At 45.3% G+C, this 22,419-nt stretch overlaps 1 protein-coding gene across 1 annotated transcript in view; it reads left to right on the top strand.

The window, feature by feature from the left end:
• LOC122801624 (signal-regulatory protein beta-2-like) overlaps positions 1–22,419 on the top strand; it is a 547,020-nt gene that overhangs the window by 448,036 nt on the left and 76,565 nt on the right. The window contains exon 6 of the mRNA XM_044071104.1: positions 16,129–16,186. Within this exon, the coding sequence (XP_043927039.1) occupies positions 16,129–16,186 (58 nt within the window). The remainder of the gene's footprint in view (positions 1–16,128; positions 16,187–22,419) is intronic.

The raw sequence follows: 22,419 nt of genomic DNA, 5'->3' as shown, positions 1-22,419 counted from the left end.
ACATGCTAGCAGCAGTACTGTACACTGATGTCATTTGGGTGTTGCTCAGTAACCAATAGCACACATGTTATGAGCAGATGTGACCTGCCACACACACCATGTCTGTGAAGACAATTCCAATGACAGCAGCAATAGCCTACTAGTATGCCTGCTAAAGATACCTGACATCCCCTGCAACTACAACATTGGGAACATACGGGCTGGGGTGGCGTACACTCCATGTCCAGGAACTATAGTGGGATTTTATGTACATTTACATATCCAAATAGCCAGATATATGAATGCACATGTGTACTACACCCATTTAATACTGTCATGGCAACCACCCACCATTGATCCCCACATCATGTGTGCATGGTCCCATTACATCTCCTGTGTGATGGGCATCCTTCCCATGTGTGGGCAGCAGTGCTACAGACAGCATGTAGCAATACCCCATACAGGAGAAGTGGCACACTAAGGGCAGCCACATATTTGTCAGAAGATCAGGACATACAGACAGACTGTGAGTGGAGTTGTGTTATGCATTGTACAGTACTGGTGCTTTAGGGTGTGGGTGTACATACTAGTTTGCCATGGAATGCAGTCCATCTGCATAGCACACAACTGTGGGCCTACCCTCATGCTGGCTGGAGCTGTGCCTATCATGTCATGTCTGTCCACCACACAGGTCTTGTGTCAGATAATACACTGGCAGTGTGTGTGTTGCATGTTACATGGCTACATCCATGGCCATCTATACCAGGAATTCCCTGACTAAGGGTATGTTACAGACTATCCTGTAACACCTGCACCTTGCATAGTGTATGGCAATAGTTGTCCACATATGTGCCTGTATTCCAGCCTCTGTCCATCACCTACATACCAAGCTGTGCACATATGCCATGCTGTTGGTGGTTGATCCATAGTGAGCTGGTAGTATTACACACTGCCATGTCTGCCATCAGTTCATGGCCATTGTAACCCCCACACATATGGTGGTGCTGGGGCCATATATGTGTGGGTGCCACCTACACAATACATGTATGCCCTCATGCACTGCAGAGCCCAGTGTATGTAACAGTGGTATATGGACCTGAATAAATTAGTTCGGGGGGTGCACCTGAAAAGACAGAGGCTGCTACAAAATGTGTGGTTATCAGGGCTGAGCTGCCTTAAGGTATCTGGATGTACAGTACTGCATACTTCACCTATATACACATTACTGTCATGGATCTGGGTACTGTAGGACTACTGCCCCCTGCCATACAAACTTTTCTGTGTGTTGGTGTGAATGTGATGGTGTCAGTTATGCCAAGTTACGTAGCAGTTACAACCTATGTGGTCATAAGACATCCATACCACCTACTGTGTCTGTACAGTGTGTAGATAGAAGCTGCTGAACTACACACCTGGAGTACATACTGTTGATTGTTAGGTATTTTGTGGCCCAGTGTGTCTTTCTTATTGTACAATGTGTATGGCTTGGCCTGAACAGCAACAGCTGTGAACCTTTCCAATCTACTGTATGAGTGTAACTGGTCCACTGTAGCATCACTCCATTGATATAGTTGTCAGTGTCTGGACAGCTATATGGCATAGCATGTAGAAATGCAATAGTACACAATGATAGGTTACCATGTCAGCATACCTGTGGGTGTTGTTTTGCCTATGACCTCTCTGTGGGTGTATGTTACAGCCAACGATTGTCATTTGTATGGGTGGCACATACAGTGTGCTGTCGTTCACGGGTCAACTGTAGGCATAGTGGCTATTCCATATTGTGTGCACCTACCGCTTATGTTTCGTACTGTACATATAACTGCGTCTGCATTTGTAGTCACATGTATATGTACATATATATATATTTATATATATATATATATATATATATATGTATATATATATATATATATATATATATATATATATATATATTTTTTTTTATATATATAAAATCATGTATATGTATACCTGTATTTGCATATCTGTGTCTGTGTATCTGAAGCCTGGTAATGTTGATGGCATCCACATAATACATTCCCCATGGGAGCCAGATTGTACTGCATGATATGTTACCAATAGCAGCCTGACACCATACAGGTGGGATGTAGTACAGGTAACATTGTGTGCCCATGTTGCCACTGGCCCTGGTTATGGGTTCACCAACACTTGGTAGTGTATTGCAGGGCGGACGTGTTTGGCTGGGGGGATACCTTTTCGTATGACCAGTATAGTGTGTGGTGCCTCTCAACCCCATTAACGTAACATGTAGCCTGTTACACTCCACTCCCTAACGGCTACATGTGCCTTGTAGTACAAGCACAACAGTGTTGCAGCAATGGGTCGGTAGACATGGGAATCCCATTGAGGTCTGCCACATTTGTGTATATGTGCATGTGTGCATATCTGTAGGGTACACCGGTCCAAGTCCACATACTCCTATTACAATAAACTTAGCCATACAGTAGTAGTAGGGATATTGCTGTTGTCACCCATAGGTGTGGCATTGCAATGCAACACCCTACTATGCCTGTGGCATGTGCATCACATGCATATCCCTGTGGTACCACTGTTTTGATATACAATGGGTTGTGTTTGCATCGTGGCCACTGTGTGTTAATGGGTATGTCAGAGTATCTAGATGGGTAATAGTGTGTACAATACCCAGTGGGGTATGTGGGTGCTGTGTACACTGTCTTTACACCATGGTACACCTGGCATATGGCTCACATACCACTTTCAGGTGTCCAATGTCACCATCACCCATACAGGTAACAGAAAACAGGATATGGCCCAGTTATACATGTGCTGTGTGCAGCCTACCTGTAACACAATGGACACATGGACTAGTTAGTTATCAGCTATACAACCAGGTATCTAAGATGTGTGTCTACCCGTTATGTGTCGGTCAATGTGTATATGATGGTATGACACACTATGTATTCACCATATACAAACATTACATCCCCCATTACCATATTGTATGTGTCAGTGGATGGTCTGCATGTAGCATGTGACCTGGTACACACCTCACCCTATAGATGGTGTCATGTGTGCAATGACAGCCACACAGTACAGTAGCACTACATACCCAGGTTGGGGTCTAGACACAGTGTTGCCAAGTCAGGATGTGTGTGTATGTGGATGGGTTGTCATTAGGGTGCAGATCATAACTCTACCAGCAGACCACTGGTCATGTTTACACAGCCAATAGCTGTTATACATACCTGTGACATGTGTGCAACTGTACACCACATATGTCACGGCCATGGTGTCACCACACTGACATACCCCTGTGGAATATGACTGTGGACAATCCTCCTGCTGACACATGTATGCCTACAGCACAAATGGATGAGAGTATGGGGATATCAATTGGTGTTACCAACAGCTGGGATGCATCCTAGCTGCATGGCTACACTACCTGACATGTATGCAGTACACATTACCCCAACTACATTCTACATTGTCGTACATTGCGGCACCCTATCACAGTCACTATGTGCATCAAAATCATGTTAGCCTGTCCCTGCATCAATGTTAGGGATGGCACGGATGTGGCATGGCTATCATCATATGCACAGGGTGTGTGACTGTCATCCTAGCATCATGGCTACACTACCTGGCATGTATGCAGTACACGTTATCCCTGACTACATTCTACACTGCAGTACATTGCGGCACTGTATCACAGTCACTGTGTGCATCAGAACCATGTTAGCCTGTCGCTGCATCAATGTTAGGGATGGCAGGGATGTGGCATAGGTATCATCATATGCACAGGGTGTGTGACTGTCATCCTAGCTGCATGGCTACACTACCTGACATGTATGCAGTACACATTACCCCTGACTACATTATACACTGCGGTACATTGCGGCACCCCATTACAGTCACTGTGTGCATCAGAACCATATTAGCCTGTCCCTGCATTGATGTTATGGATGACAGGGATGTGGCACAGGTATCATCATATGCACAGGGTGTGTTGCAGGTGTGCCAGAGGCCGAGGGTGGTCCAAACATGTGTCACCATGAGTGTGGGTGAGGGGTGTGGTTTCTTGATTGGGGCAAGGTGATGTGGTGTGTGCCGGTATGGGGATGCCCTAGATGTGGTTGCATAGTGTGTGGGTATGCATGCACACAGTTTGGACATGTGGCTGCCCACACAGGTAATGTTGGACAGCTGCAGACCTTACCTGGAAGGGTGTGCAGTTCAGTGCCTCTGGACACGGACACGATGACTGTGCTTGCCAGAGGTTCCATGGGCATATGCAGGTACAGGCCTTGAGGTGCTACTCTCCCCTGATGATGACATATGTCCACTGGAACCATGTCCCGCACCTGGCCAGGGCCACATGCACATGGCCTGCTGTGGTGTGGTGTCGACAGCTGCCCCTGTGGTGTGCTGGAGTTGGTACTGCTACTACAGGAGTGGCTGTGCATCCTGGCATGTCCATGTTGACTGCCAGCTACTGGTGTCTCTGGCTTACGTCCACGCGGATGCTGCACCACTACAACCACATGTTCTAGCACAGACATACCATGGTCGAGGAGGCCAGCCATCAAACCCCACCGTCTATTCATGATCTCAGTATAGTCACAGAAGGCAACAGCGAGGTCATGGAGGTTGCCACTTACATCTGCAAAAGCAGACCTCTGCAGCCTCAGGACCTGTCTGGAGTGCATTTCTATACATGCCTGTGCCTCCATTATAGCCTGAAACATGCTCCTGGTGGTACCAGTTGTGGCACCTCTGCCAGGAGCAGGATGATCTGTAGTCCTCCCAAGAGCACTATGGTACATCTGCCGATGTGGTGGCCTTCTGGACATCTGGCTTTACTGACTGTGACCCAACACAGTTGGCATAGACACCACACTTTCCTGGCCATTGCCACGAAGCATCAACTGTCCCTCTGGTATGGCCACATGTGATGGGGTTTGTAGGGGCACTGTAAATGTGTGCAGGCTTGGGGTGGCTAGGAGGGTGATGACACATGTTGGCACAGTGTCAACCTCTGACAACCCCACCTGTGCCTCACCTGTACCTTCATCATCATCAGTGTCTGTAGGGACACCTACCTCAGTATGCGAGCAGAAGGGACCCTGACACACCTCGCCACCTGTGGGGGAAAAAATACACATTAAGACCTGTACAGCAGTGCATAACAGTACACACACTCACACTGACAGCCACCTTACAACCTCACCTTCCCTGTGTTTGCAGACAGTCCCACAGTCAGTTACATATGTTCCCCTTCCTGCATGGCAGTTGCTAATACACACACATCACTACAGCCCATTAACATATCATCCCTCCCCATGCCTACACATGTGGTTACCACACCTGACCTGTTACTCCATCACCTACCTGACCTGAGTGGAGTAAGTTGTACATGGCATCACAGCTGTCACCCTGTATTACCCTGTGTATGGGCAGTAATGGTGTATGAGGCCCCTATATGGTTGGGGCTGCTACATTCACTACATATGTCACGCACCAGAGACTCATACTACAGTCTTGCTTGGTCCATGCCATATCTGCTGCACAAGTAACCCATCATGCAGACGACAGTACTACCTGGATACACTCACTGATGTGCTGTGGTAATTCCCCATTGCATTTGTAGTGCTGCATATGTGGGTAGCCGGTTACCTATCTGCTGCTGGCAATACAGTGTGTATACCTGGTATGTCCTGCACCTCCCAATGCATGATCCATGCTATAGCCATTGTTATGCTATCAGCTGTCCTGTGTTCACATACCTGAAAGGTTGTCCTGGTGTTCCATGTCTCACTCCATGTATGGCACAATCCCAAGGGGAAGTACTGCCGTGTGATCAATCCCAGTATCGCCTGTGCATACATGGACACAACACACACACACACACACACACACACACACACACACACACACATCTGACATGCATCATCTACACTCCACTGGATTGCACCTATGAAAACAACCGAGTCACACACACACCCCACACTCCTACATGTGGAGTTGCACATTTGTACACACAGTCCTCCCATTAGCCTTCTTTCAACATGCATTACACATGGAGCTCAACAGCATGCAGTGCAACTATAGTGACTTCATGCTAGTGACAGTATACATGTGTGTGAGGCATGGGCTTTGTTGGTACGTGATGGCCCCACCCCATGTTAACACTGCACCTATGTACAATGTGTTACTGTGGCCTGTTCCACACCCTACCTCATACTGTGTACCATACCTTGCAGGTGTAGACACCATTGATGCATCTGTAGTACTGTGTCGGTTATGTCAGCTCCACTGCTCACAGCCCCTGTGTGCTGTAGCAACACATGCCTGGGATGGTATATGAACAGCTAACAGTTGTGGATGCCTGATGTCTGTGTTACAGATCACAACATCAGAAGTGCATGTACATGACTATTACACTGACAACCAGCGGACCTTACCATGGTTGTGAGGGGTGCCCTACACATGTCCCAGACCTCTGCATGGCTGCAAGGTCTACTCATGTGAACATCTTTTGGAGTGCACATACTGCTGTGACAAGTGCTGTGGGGTCAGGGTTACATCTGCAATGTTTAATTAACCTGCTTGTGTGCAGCTGCAGCCATGGTGGTGTTGAGTCACACATGTCCCTAATGTAGGCCATGTGTCCTGCCACATGTCACATCCCTGTGGACACATTGCACATTGACAGGATGTTAGTTATATTGCATGTGTCTGTTGTACCCTTCTGATACCCCAGCATTTTGTCTACTGTGATGCAGTGCATTTCTCAGCAACAAAACATGAACGGGTACAGCATGCAGTATGGTAGGTGTGTTAGATGTGTGCATGGGGATAGCCCATAGCTATTACATGCCCAGTTAATCATCATGCATGAACACAAACCATACTTACTGGCTATGGGCTGCTAATGTGGTTTTAACCTGGAGGGGACCTACATAGGAGTGCAAGAAAGCTGATGTCAATGGCCACAGCTGTGGCATTCATAACAGGTGAGTGCTGCATTACGTTACATCAACAGTAGAATTACACAATATTACAGCTTCTACACAACTGTTTATTACTACTACACAGCAGCAGACAAAGTATATGACATCTCATTTCTGCATGACGTATCTATACAGCTGCAGATGCATACACACGAGTGGTGTACCGATGTGCCCTAGGGCCTTACCTGCACACTCCTCAGCTGGTGCATCATTGGCACCCACTTACAAGATGTGCCCTGCCAGGTGTTGATGTTGTGGGCAGACAGATGCCACTAGGCTGCTGAAAAGCTCCTCCTCCACGGTGAGGGGTGGATGGGCGGGTTGCACCCCCTGTTGCAAGGTGGTTCCCCCTTATGGCAGCTGCATGCCGACATACATGGTAAAGCAGGTTGGTGCAATGATGCCAGACCTGCTCATAGCTGCAGTTCTGCAGTCCAACATCATTGACTCTGTGGACTAGCTCGTTCCACAGGGTGGTCCTCTCCTGCTGGTTGTGGGCTGTCCGGCCAAAAAGAAGTACGTAGTGCTGTACCAGGTGGTCAATGGTGATAGCCATTTCTGCGGCACTGTAGGTGGGAAGGCAACAATGCAACATGATTCCTGGAAGACATAAAGATGGAAACAGGTATGAGCCACCCATACAGCAGGGTTACCGTAGTTCTTAATAAACATATAGGTCTCCCCCCACCATATCAGCTACAACAACACGTTCACAGACTGCAATAGTTTTGTCAGCTGCTTACCTACCATTGGGACATATGTTGCATTGCACCAAGCTTTGTGCTATGTGTAAGTGCCATGCTTTGTGCTATGTGTTTGTAGCCATGCTCCCTGTGGGGACACTTATCTTTGCTGGCCTGTTACAGAGTATTGCACCTCCATGCCATTGTCAGTGCCACTATAGATATATATATATATATATATATATATATATATATATATATATATATATATATATATATATATATATATATATATATATATATATATATGTATATATGTGTGTGTGTGTGTGTGTGTATGAATATACATCTATGTACATATATGTGTAGATATATGTTGTACGTTGTTGCTATACCTATGTCTATATGAGTGTCTGTATCTGTACACATACACGTCACAGTCCGTATCACACAGATATGTGGAGTGCATACAGACATCTGGTCCACATACTGTAACCATCTATAATTCACATCTGCACTGTTCTGCCTTGCTGCAACACTGACAGGTGCCACATGTAAACACAGCCTAACATTAGGGTGGTAACTATGGTGTGAGATTGCTGGTATGCCTATTACAAACCTATGGCATTTGTGCATGCTACATTACACATTCAAATGACTGTCCTGAAAGTGCTGTGCACTGACGCACATGTGTCTATCATAACAGCAGTACATCCACCAACAGCTATTCTCCACACTAACATAACATACATAGATATTATGGCTGACATCTTTGTCATTCATTGCTGATCTGCACAATTGGCGGGTATGTCCCACTGCTTACAGGGACAGACCGTATTGTCCAGAGCAATTGTTCAGCAGGACATCATTACAGGGACAACTGCAGATGGCACATATCAAACAGTCTACAACATACATCCTGTTAATCTACACCACATCCTACATTAAATTACATACATTTGTGTTTTATATACCTTTTAGTGTTTGGATGGATGTGACGCCTTCTCGGTTGTGCCCTGTAGTACTGTGTTCCCCACTGTGTAAGGTCCGTGGTATACATATAATTTCAATATCCTGTTTTCTTTGGCTGGTTTCCTCTTCTTTTCTCTTTCTTCTCTCTCTCTCTCTCTCTCTCTCTCTCTCCCTCTCTAGTAGAGCGAATGAGTTGGTTTGAATGAATTACAGCATGGCTTTTGTAGGTCATGCAGATGATCAGGTGATGGGCTCTGCACCAATCAGTGTGTAACCGTTGTTGACTGCGCGCAGCCTGCTGTGTAGCGATTCTGTTAACCATCGTTATGGCAACCCAGTACTATAAAATGCTTACTCATGTGGGCATTGTCCCTTCACTTTTCCAGTATGGAGGACATCCTTCCTGTATGTTGGCAGCAGTGTTACAGAGGGCAGGTTGTGGTACCTACTGCAGCAGGGCTTGCAGACACAGGACAACTACACATTCTTAGGTTGTTCCAGACCTACAGACAGAGTGAGTGGTGTTGTTATGTGCTTTGCATATTGCTGGTCTTGTAGTGTTTGCGTGTACATAGTTTAGGATGAAATGCAGTCTGTCTGCATAGCTCTCAACAGTGGGCCTATCCACATGATGACCAGTGGATTGTCTGTTTGCTTTTGCCTGTGCACCACACAGGGCTTGTCCTAGATATATCCCTGGCAATCTGTCTGTTGCGTGCTATCAGTACATGGCTACTTCCAGTTCTGTTTCTGATGTGTTATTCCTGCATAAGGGTATGTTGCATCAAATCCTGTAACACCAGCAATGTGCAGGGTGTGTAACTGCAATATTACAGGTATGGCCCTGTGTTTCTGCCTCTGTCCTGCACATATATGGCTGGCTTTGACCTGCTGTGACACAGTTAGGGGTTGTTCAGTATTGGCCTATCATAATATATTGCTGGCATTCCTGCTATTATCCCAGTCATATCGTGGACACCCACATTTGTTGGTCAGGGTCCATACATGTGACAGATACATAGGCATTATCACAGGTAATAATTGTCCCCCTAGGCCTTGACTACGGGTTGTAACTGGCGGCAGCTGACCTACATCAGTTATTGTTTATTGTTATCTATATTGATGGTGAAAGCATAGTATGTTATATATCTGCACTGTTTGAATCTACTTTTCTGTGTGGGCCTTGCATTACTCACTGATTACATAAGTGCAGATCTATGTGCTGTCGGTAATGGCATACATTATTGTAAAATACACCATTACAAGTTGTCTGTGAATACATATCTGTGTGTCATCTTATGTCCTGTGAATATTGAGGGGGCTATGTGTAGTTCTGTACTCATGTTCAAGTATAAATGTCATTTAGTAGGTTATAGAGCAAAACGATTATGTTACAGTGATTTCACATGGGAAATGGAATGTGCTGCAGTGGGACCCGAACCGAGAATGTGTGTGCAATAGATGGATGCTCTGCCCACTACACTATTGCAGCTCTACGTAAGTTGCATATTCCTACATTAATGTCATACCCATGCTCCTTTTCCTCGGCCCCCAAGCTCCATGTACTCAGCATCCATCCATTCTACAGTTGCTAGCCCTGCCATACCACACCTCTACAGATTTCCCTCTCTGCATGTCTCGGTATTCCTCCATATTACTGTCTCGATGCAAACTTCTGCAAGCTCTTCATCAGTTTAGTCCACATACATTCAAGCCTTCCCTTCATCCACCTCCAATACTGGTGGGAACATTATTGTGACCCATAACGTCTGGTGCGTCCCGGCAGGTACAGACCTGTTGTTGTGTCATGAGTATACTTTGCTGTTCTACACTGTTTCTCCCACTGATAGCATCCTGAAAGGGTTTTCAGATGCAGCAGTTTGCTCACACAACAGATGAAACACGCCCCCACGTTGTGGCCCATTTACCATTCCTCTCTTCAGTATTATACGACACTACTGTTGTCACAGTATGTGTGGACAGGCACTGTTCATTGGTACTCATAGACTGCTTGGAATACTGTCATTGAGCACTCTGCACATGTTTTCTGGTATTAATGTACATACTTACATATATTTCCTATACTGTTGACTGACTGTGCCGGATGATATGTTTGTGATAACAACAGCTGATTGTATATCTGCCATACCTTCGTGTAACTCGCTTGGATTATAGTGTGTGTGTGTGTGGGGGGGGCCTGGGAGTGCTGATTATGTTGTTACTGGCCACGATGAGGGCTATGGGCTACACATGCCTAAGGCACTGGGGGGGAGTGTAGGCGGGAATGCGCTGGTGTGCGCTAGGCTCAGACTTGCTGACCTCCGGTTATGGCATCTTACACTGGGTTGGCCTCCACATTGCTTAACCAGTGTGGGCATTGCTTACCGCTGCCCACACAGGTGTACTCCTGCTTGCTGCTTTATACACCCACCCTACTTCATGTACATGTCATTATTATACATGCTTACATCAGGTGTACATGTCAGCTATGACTGTTCATGAAGGTCAGTGTAAGGTTAAGTAGAATTCCAGTTTAGCATTTCTAGTTAGGCTACACTCAGGAATTCAGGTTAGGTTTAGTTATGCCATACCTGTGTTATAGAATAGATGTGAATAGTGGAGGTGTAGGCAGGTAGGTGGAGGGGGGGACATTTTAACTGTATAGTAGGCCGTTCGACTGATTGGTGGGGGAGCAGTAGTGCAGATTTTCAGGGTGTTGGGATATGTATGCGAGGCAGGTCAGGAGGTGTCAGTGTCAGTAGTTGGTGTAGGGGTCTGAAGTATTGGGAGGTGGCGGACTTCGCAAGATGGTGATCTCAGTGTGCTTGAGTTTTCTCTTCATGTGTTATTTACATGTGCAGTCTGGGACAGCTGCAGTAATACACCTGGGTTGGGGGTCCAGATTCTGCCAATATAGTTGTGTGTAGGGTGTTACCTACCTGTGACTGTGAACATTACTATGAATGCAACAGGGGTCAATAGGTAAGTGGTATTATTGGGCCACACAGAGGGGCTGACAGTGAGGACATGTCCAGGAAAGTGCAGGATGGCTAATGGGAAGGTCCACAGCTGGCCACTTCTTCTACAGCGACAGCTGTGTATATACCCTGCATGTGGGGGTATGTCTGGACAACCACACCCCTGGGTGGGGGTGAGGACAGCAACATAGCTCTCAACTGATCAGAGACAAATCTCAACAGACTCAGGGACAAATCCTCAAATAATCAGGGACAATCTTTAAATATTTGTACTATTAGCTTGAAACTTTTGCAGATTAAGAGACTGTGGTGTAATATAGATATTCTGACATAAAACATCTATAACTCTGGATTACTATCATTATTTATTAAGGGTGACTCACCACCTTTTCTTCAGCAGTCACCAGTTTTAAGAGGGATTAAGAGGGACAGACCTACAGTCAGAGTCTATATCAGAGACGTCCCTGAAGATTGGGGACAGTTGAGAGGTCTGGACAGCAATCATACCTTGTGATGCCAATTAGTTTGGCTTACATGCCTACAGTGGGGTGTTGCAACCATGTGTTCTTTGGTGTCATTTAGTGGGTTTGCAACAACACATCTGGTTATACCGTCCTTTGCCATGTAAACTAGACTTTGCTGCAGTGGGACTCGTACCGGGTGTGGCTGCTCATTAGCATATGCTTTGCCCAGTGCACACTATTGCTTACATCCCTGGGGTGGTCCACATAGATCCGGTCCAGCCAACGCCTGCACAGCTAGGCCCATAATGTCATACCCATAGTTCCCAGACCCTACTTCCTCTTCAGCAGTCTTCCTTACCCGGGTGCAGGTTGGGTCTAAACACACCACTACACACTGCCAGCTCTCCACTTCTCAGGACCCATCACATACGTTGTCTCGCTCCATGGGTCATCAGGCTTCCCCAACCTTGTAGTCCGGGAACATGCTTGCCCTGCCATAGGTTATCCATGCAATGGCTGGAAGACTGGGTAACCATTGTATTTTTGGCTTGTCCCGCAAGTGACATTCTTGTCTTTGTTTCAAGATTAGGCTTGGTGGGTCTGTCCCACTGGTAGTATCCTGCCTGTAGTCTGGAAAGCAGTGGTTTGTTTACTTGTATTGTGTGTTTGCATGTTTCACCTGGCTAGCTGGTGGGGTGGTGATGCTACGTGTTACACGTTTATTGATTGGGCCCCTCACACCCATTGGCACGGCCTGTGAACACATGTAATTCTTAACTGCTGTATCATATCCTAGCTATATATATGTGCATATTTGCACATATATATATATATATATATATATATATATATATATATATATTGCTGTACATATATATCTAACGACATATGGATGTATGGGTGTCTGCAGATGTATATATCTATATGTGGGTATTTATATCTATGTCTGCATATGTATGTTTACATTTGTACCGCAGAGAGGGAGTGGTATATCTCCATGTAGTTATGGGTATATATACACATACACATATCTCTACATATTTACATCTACATCTGGTTATACCGTTCTCTGCCATGTAAAATAGACTGTGCTGCACTGGGACTTGTAGCGGGAGTGTCTGTCCATTGTGCGGCAGCTCTGCCCAGTGAACACTATTGCTTACATTTCTGGGGCAGTCCGCATAGACCCACTCCAGCAAACACCTGCAGGCCTAGACCCATAATTACATACCCATAGTTCCCCCATCAGCGCCTCCTCTACAGCACTCATCCTTACTCTGGGTGCAGGTTGGGTCTAAACACACCACTACACACTGCTCACTCTCCACTTCATGGGACCCATCTCGTACGCTGTCTTGACCCATCAGTCATCAGGCTTTCCCACCCTTGTAGCCCGGGTATGTACACACCCCACGAGACACAGAAGTGATATCTGATGACATGTGGATGTATGGGTGTCTGCATATGTATATATATGGGTGTCTGCATATGTATATATGTATATGTGGGTATTTATTTATATGTCTATCTATGTATGTATACATATGTACTACAGAGAGGGGGAAGTATATATCTATTTATTTAGGGGTATTTATACTAACACATATACCTGTAAATCTTTAGCTACATATCCAGTAATGTTGACTGGTATTGTTGGATATTGTGTTTCTTGTGCATACCGGCCAACCTTGTGTGCCATTTATGCTTTGTAATACCTACCACTACATCCGTTGGTGTACACAGAGTCACATGTGACATCTATTGTTAGTACCAGGAATGCATTAATCCCATGCTGGACAATCCAAACATTGGGTATTCAACCTTCATCTGCACCCAGGGTTACATAGGTACCCCTGGCTATGTGCATGGTCTCTGGCATGTGCCACACCTAGGATACTTGGGTCGGGACATCATACGGGATGGGTCCCAAGGGAGGGGCAATGTGTGGTGGTGTGGTAGCTATGGGTCGGTAACCAGGGTAGGGGTGGTGGCTGCATGTGTCTTGCAGGTGGGGGGAAGCAGAACTGCATGTATGGGTTGGGGAATGCCTGGGTTGGATGGACCTGTACTGCTCGGTCCAAATAGTGTGTGGGGGAGAGGGGTATGTGATGTCAACATGTGACGCATAACAGAAGGCGGATTTAATTTCCTAGTTCAATGACAGACATACAATACTATGAGCTTGGTAGTGTGTTGCAGGGCGGACATGTTTGGCTGGGCAGGGGGTATGCAAATTTGTACATGACATATATTGTTTGGAGCCTCTCAGGCCCATTGACGGTGCATGTGGACAAATATGTTTCTGTTCATCTACCATTGGTATCTGCAGATATCTGGCCATATATACCTCGGTGGGTATATATATATATATATATATATATATATATATATATATATATATATATATATATATATTTGCTTACATATGTCTAACTATGTCAGAATATGCCTACGGAGACATATATCTGCGTACATATGTCACTTGATGTGTATATGTGGACATATAGTTGTTGACATATATATGTGTAGTCAGCATTTGCATGTATATCTATTCATATATTTGTATTTATATGTGTATATCTCTGGATATTTATATATATATATATATATATATATATATATATATATATATATATATATATGTAACTACATCTATAGATATGTTGCATCCATTTAGTTAGTGATATACTTGCAGACACAGGCCCATCTAGCTGTAGGTATACATTCTCTGTACTGTTACATGACTGGGCTGGGGTTATGTTTCTGACAACATACAATTGTTGCATGTCTGGCATGGCTTAGTGGTCAATCGTTTTGTGTATGGTGAGCATGGTGCTGGGTTCCAGCCTTGCGGAGGCTGTTTGTTTTGTTGCTGGGCAGAACCCTGGCCATTGGATATGGCATGCGTAAGGCACTTTCAAGTGGTTGTTACTGGGTTTGCACAGAGGTAAGCACTGCTGACTTCCGGTCACAGTGTCTTACACGTAGTTAGCTTCTCCTTTGCTTAATCTGTGTTTGCGGTGCTTCACCCTGCCCACACGCACTTGCACACGCTCACTATTGCTTACATATGTTTACTACTGCTTATCTGTGCTTACACCTGCTTACTGCTGACTTATTCATTAAAGTACTGACTCTTCACATGTGCATTTAATGCAGTACTCGAGTTCACATTTAAATGTTATTTAGTAGGTTATACAGCAATAAAATGTAAATATATATTCGTATACTGACTTCACATGGAAAATATGTGCTGCAGTGGGACTCGAACCAAGCATGCCTGCTCATTAGGCAGATGCTCTGACCACTACACTATTGCTGTACTGCTTCGTTTGCATATATCTTCCTTGTTATCCTCTTCAGCCTTTTAAGCTGCTTTAACCATAGCTAAGCAATGGGCACACCCCACGCACCTACGGTTAGCTGTACTCGCAGTTTTAGAGATAAATACAGGGGTTACTTTTTTATTTTTATGCCCTGTTGCTGTTGTACACATGGGGGACTGTTGGTGGGGATATGCGGATACCTATGAGCGGTCTCACTCATTTATTTACAGTTTCTGCTGTTCTAATTTGCAGGGGCATGTTTATTCTGAGAGCTCTGCTCTCAGACATGCCCCCTGCACTCGTCCATGCTCCATAAAGGATTAGGAGGCAGCACGCCTTTATTAATATGCTTGGCGCGCTGCCATCCTCCTCCTGAACGGCCGCTTCCGTGCAAGACTAGCCTAGTCCTGCTAGTCCTACATGGAAGATTATTGAATCCAGGGGTATATTTTTACTCCTTCCACTCTGCATTCTAACCTGAATAAGAAAACAAATGCTCAGTGTATCCTGGCCTTCTTTTGTTATGCATTGTTGTCTAAATGGGCAAAGATGCCAGTCAGAAATGCATACAGTTGCAAAGAAATGGTTTTCAAAGACAAGATGTATATAACAATTGCTGAAGCTGAACCACATTTTATTTACAGTATTTATTTACTTTTGTCTGTTATTGAGGAATGTAATGTGAGATATTCATACAATACCACAAAAGTAATCAAATTATTATGTTACAGATTAGCTGTCACAAACCGTGAAGCAAAACTAGAAATCTCTGAAGCAGAACCAAAAGAGGTAATATAAATATGCTCAATGTCAAAAGTTGCAGAACTGAAAAAAATTATAGCCATCTGTTATCTGTTGGAGTGTATGTTATTGCTAAAGGTAATAGAACGCTTGTATTATAGTGGCTTTAACAGTTAGAAGTCCTAATACTTGATGCCTTTCACAGGAAATGTTTTCAATATGCAATGCCAGATTACTAAAAATACAACTTTGAAAAGCTGAGTAGAAGATGCTATTCAGAAAAGTGTTTCCATTGAGCCAGTAAGAGTTCATGTTGATAACATATTGTATCAGCCAGCCTGTTGATGTCAAGGCAAAATAAGTCTGAGCTGTTGGAAAGGTCCTCATCCTGCGAGGACAACCTTCATTCCAGGGTGAAAAGGGGTAATGGGTCTGCAGTCATGCACCTTTGAAACTTGGTAAGATGCAGCCAGATAAACAAGGAACTATCTGTAGCTTTCAAAACATATTCAGCTTCACAAATATATCCAGCTAATTCACTCACATTGCCTATTAATGCGCACAGGTCATATGAAAAACCTCAATCCTCAGTAAAAAATCTTCAGTTTAACACTGGAATAGATAAACAATAGTCAATACATAGCTTCTCTGTGATGTTTTTACCTTCTTTAGAAAGATACTAGCAATTCACAATAAGTATAATGTTCTACAGTTTTCAAGAACTATAAACAGACTAAATAACAGTATAATATTTCCAGCCCTCTGAAGCTCCATCCTTCTTAAGATTTTTCCATGCACTGCTGTCTAAAAAAGGATGTAAAGCTTTTTTTTCTATAAATTAAATATATCCATCTTGGGGATAATAATAATAATAATAATAACAATAATAATAATAATAATAATAATAATAATAACAATAATAATAATAATAATGATTTGTATTCACAAGTAGGATGTGGTGTTTATAAAGCACTGTCTAGGTGCAGTAGTTCTAATAACATTGGGTAGGATTCACGATGGCTTGCACGGAGTCTAAGAGCTGTGTAAGACTCCATGCAGCCATCGCGATCCAGGAACAGCCCAAAATCCTGTGTAAGAGAAAGCTAAAATGACTCTTACACGGGCAGGGCGTGGATATGCTAATCACCCCACTTGCAGCCGAAAGGCATGCAAATGAGGTAGATTAGCAATCCACGAAGCTGAAACCAGCCCGTGTAAGAGTCGTATTAGTTGCAGAAATGTGCTCAGTTGACAACTGAGTACGTTACTGCAAATAACACAATGGAGCCATGACAGCTCCAAATAAACTGTGCAAATGTTACAGACAGCATGCCAATGGCCAAATATAGTAAACCGATGCAAACATGAAAAAAAAGTTTTTTTTTTTTTCGGAGATTGGCGATGTTTAAACGCAGCGCAGCCCCACGCAAATGGGCTGCACTATATAAAACTGAAAAATGAAGGTTAGAAACCCACAAATGTGGGTTTTATGTAATGCATGACTTTGCAATGCAGGGACTAGCAGACCAAGAACAACATGGCCACCGTCTAGTGGTTGCTAAGGGGGGAAGCTGAGTGTAAGACATGTAACTAAGCATTAGTAGGCAATCCTATGTAAATGAATGGTAGGATAGTGAATCACACTGTCACATAGCAAATGAGCACAGTCCGTGTAGTGTAAGAGTTAGATAAGGGAGAGTAACAGAGTAGGAGATAGGTGACATCACAGGGGGGAATGTCAGGAAGAAAGCAAGCTCATTGGAGCAAAGTGGTATGTGAAACATATCAATCACACAGCAGAAAAAGAGGAGTGTCAACAGATAAGCATGGGAAAGTCAAGAAATGGAAGGTGTACACTGTGGCCAACACCAAAGTTTCTTGCTGTATGTGCATGCACACATGTGCGCGCTGGGAGGCGCGAGTAAGATAGAGTGCGCGCGTGTAAGGCAGAGTAAGCATGTAGGACCCTGTTTAAAGGTCTGTAGACCTGTTTGCGCTGGTGTGCGAGTGTTTTAACCTGAATAAGCAGATTCTAGTCCGTGTAAGCATGTGTGCATGCGTGGTAACCACTGTGAGCGTGTTTTCACTGGTATGCGCGCTGCTCCCCCCTGAGGAAACAGAGAGGAAAAGGAAGCAGAAGAAATAGTAGGAAACTAGCAGGGAATACCTGTAGAGGTAGCTGGTGAAAACAATTAGAAGCAGGCAATTACACAGGCAGAATACAAGCCCAGCCCAGCACTTAAAACACTGCAAACAGCATTGCAGTATGTGTCTCTCAAGAGATACTGCAAGACAGGAGTAAGCTAGTAGAAGTGAAATCTGAAAAAGCTGTGCTCAGACCAAATATGCTCGGGGCTGCCATAGCTGTCATAAGGAGACATAGGAGACTTGCTGAGGGTGGTGACAATGGAAATGCTGACAGACAACCCACAGTGAGGAGATGGAGAAGAGTGTACAGGCCCAGGTTCACCTACCAGGGGTTACATGAGCTGGAGATAGTGGAGCGCTATAGAGTGGACAGAGTCCTCCTGCAGCAAATTGTCGAGCTGTGCAGGCCATGCCTCACACACAGAACCAACAGAGGGAAACCCATCCCAGTGGAAACCAAGGTATGTGTTGACCTAAGAATACTAGCAACAGGTACCTTCCAGAGACCAACTGGTGATATGATGGGGATATCATAGGCATCAGCCTTCAGAGTACTGCACCAGTTCCTGGATGCCATGTCAGCACATGTCGGTGATCATGTATATTTCCCCAATGCCCGTGAGGTATTGGCCAGCAATATGCATCTCTTCCAGCAAATAGCAGAATACCCTGAGGCAGTGGGTGCAATAGACTGCACGCACATACGCATCAAAGCACCAGCCGGTGAGTGGGGTAGGGCCTACATTAACCGCAAGGGCTTCCCCTCCATCAACTGCCAGGTCATGTGTGATGCCCAGGTCATAATAATGAATGTGTGTGATGGCTGCCCTGGGAGCTACCATGATTCCCATATCTGGCATTTGACGCAGCTGTACCAGACATTTGCCAATGAAGACATCCCACATGGACACCTAGTGGGGGATGCAGGTTATGCACTGGAGCCGTGGCTGATGACACCCATCAGAAATGCACACACACCTGAACAGGAACACCATAATGAGGCACACGCACAAACACGTAATGTAATAGAGCGTGTGTTTGGGCTGCTCAAGTCATGGTTCCGGTGTCTGGACACATCTGGTGGAGCCTTGCAGTACTCACCAACTACATGTACCCAAATTGTCATGGTATGTGCTATGCTACATAATATGATCCTGCGAAAACAGCTGCAGCAGGACCAGCATAGGGCCGGGCCAAACAGCCCCCCACCATTGCCAAGGCCATCACAGGCAGAGCGTGACTCAGAGGAGGAACAAACTGAGTCTGCCCCAGAAGGCAGAAGGAGGCGTGCCCAGTATGCCATGGCCTTGGCAAAGAGGCAACGCATAGCACATACACTGGCTCAGTAGGAACCCTAGGAATGATACCCCTCTCTGACTCACTCATATAGTAACAGGGATGCCTAACATGACATAACCTGCTCTCAAACATGTACAGGGAGTGTAGTATGTGCATCCGACAGAGGCAGCCCTGCAGCACCACCTGAGGCATGATTGCCATGTGTTAAGCAATGTAACACCATCTAGTATATGCAAACATGAAGACCCAACCTAACATCTCACCCTCACCAAGCATGATGCCACACTATGAAGACAACAAGATCAAGTACAATAATTGGCTGAGGTATTGCTGTTAGCAAGGGGGAACACATGGCTGACAGCCTGGGCTGACATGCCGAGCAAGACATGATGCCCCACCTGCTAGGGATGGCATGCACCCAGCACACCTGGCTGTGTAGATACTGGCAAAGGCTGCTGTTACCCCCACTGTGCCTGGAATAGGTAAGTCTGGAAACACAAACCCACCAACATAGGTAGCACAAGGGATAATAACCTGGACGTAATGCTACCCAATGCCAGAAGTCTAACCTGCATGCAGACCAAACCCACCACAGCATGGAGAATGGTAATATGTGTTCTGTAACAGAAACCTGGGCGAGGCCCAGAAGAGCACCCAATACTACCAGGTTATGCCTCACACCATGCTCTACAGCTCCAAAACATGGAACACACGACAATAGGAGTGTGGCTACCAGTAATTATCAAGAACAACCACACCCCCAGGTTGGTACCACAGCAAGAAGCAGCATGGACTATCCATGGGTGAGTAACACAGTGTCAAACTGTGTACCAGTTTGAAGCCTGCTACAGACCCCACACACAAACCCAGCCTTCCTGAAGACACTTCAGAGTATGAATGTCCCAACAAATACAAAACAAGGCACATACAAAGTATGACATAGGTGGCAATCCATTATGTATGGAAGAAGTAGTCATGGACCTAGGAACACAAGTGGATGGTAACCTGTCATGTGACACACACATTGCCAAGGTGGCCAGGAAGACCTGCTATATGACCAACCTTAATATGAAAGGATGCACATGTAGAGCTACAGAGGTCACTGTGCCCCCATGCCCTTCCCTTATCAGGCCCATACATGACAACTATGCCCCAGTTCCCATGTACCTTACCTTACACATGCAGCAGTCAGAAAGACCCCAAATATGCCCCACCAGCAGGATAAAGGGTCCAAACATTGGACATCTGCAGCCTGGCTGAAGAAACCACAGCCCAATTCAGAAGCATACTGCACAGTCAGAGGTGATGTATGCCTGATGTACAAGGCAATGCCCAATCCAGAATGAATGGACATGCTCCACTGCAGAAACCCCAAATCCAGCAGACACACCACAGTGAGATATCTGAACCTCTACACATAGATTAATAAGAGACAGATCCATAACCCAGAGGCTCAGGACACTCTGGAACAGAATCCCAGTCCATGATAGGCTGAGCTCCACACACAAACTCAACAAGAGAAATCCGTTGAAGTGCATGGGAGATAGCAGGTGTACACTGGGGGCCATCCATGTGTCACATCTAGGAAAGTAAACCCTACGTGGGCATAATATGCACATTGCAAGGGGTGTTGAGACCCACACACAGTCTGTCCATGCTCAAACAAGGCCAGGGCAGATAGCCTAGTATGAACCTATGATGATACAAGTTGTGCAGGACACAAAGGATTATTACACAGCTGTCCTACCTGATGGTAGGAACCATGGTGATAATCCACAGATATGCTCTGCAGCACTCTAATATCACAAACAATACACCAAACCCACACACATTGCCAACATCCTACCTAACAGATTATTTGCAAATTCCTCACCAGCACCTAACTGCCAAATATCTATCCCAGGAGAGTGCTGGCCCCCCGACATTGCAGATGCTGAGGTTAACAGCCAGCATCCAAAAAGCACAGCACACAGCATCAATGCTACCAGATGGTGTCCTGGGTTGTGTCCAACAAGTACTGTAAGAAGAATGGAACAGCAAATAGCATTACTGTGCACTATCAGTCCTACCACAGGATATGTACCCAAAGAGCTGTGTACAGCAACAGTGGTCCCACACCACAAAGGGGGTGCCTGAATGAATACTGAAAACTATCACCCCTCAACCCCGAAAATCTAAGTTGGCAAAGTAATGGAGAGGATGATCATGGATCCCATGAATAACGAGATTGGACACCTACAGACATTAGACCCTACCCAGTGTGGCTGTCATAGGGCAGATCCTGACCTGTACACATGTCTGACTTATGTGAAACATGCACCAAGCCCAGTGATGTGGGGAATGTTGATCACACAGCCTATCTGGACCTTGCTAAACCCTTCCATACAATACCCTAGTTGGCGGTACAGATAAGGTCACCAGCCTAACTATAAACCCCTATGCAAGTAGATGGGTTGCAAACCAGCTCAAGGACAGAACTGACCTGGCAGACATGCTGTAGCCATGGCAGACTGCAAACCAGGTAGAACTGGCATCCCACAAGGCATGGTCCTGGGAACCCTCTCGTATGCTATATATGTCACATAGGTACAGGCCAACATGGAAGGACTCTGTCTGAACAGGTTTGCAGAGGACGACAAACTGGCCACCATATCGGACCCTCCAGATGACACAAGCAACCTACAAAAGGCACACATAGAAACACACAAGTGGTGCCACAGCCACGTCAACAAGCTAAATGCAGAATAGGGTATAGTCAACCCCTGTGGAAACACAGTACATGGCAAGAAATTATCACATAGGTGTTAACCCAGTAAGTACATCAGGAGCAATAA

Source organism: Protopterus annectens, chromosome 5.part0 (genome assembly GCF_019279795.1).
Source record: "Protopterus annectens isolate FY-2018-M chromosome 5.part0, PAN1.0, whole genome shotgun sequence".
Taxonomy (NCBI): Eukaryota; Metazoa; Chordata; order Ceratodontiformes; family Protopteridae; genus Protopterus; species Protopterus annectens.
Note: the sequence above shows the minus strand (reverse complement) of the source record. Positions and strands in the feature narration are given on the sequence as shown.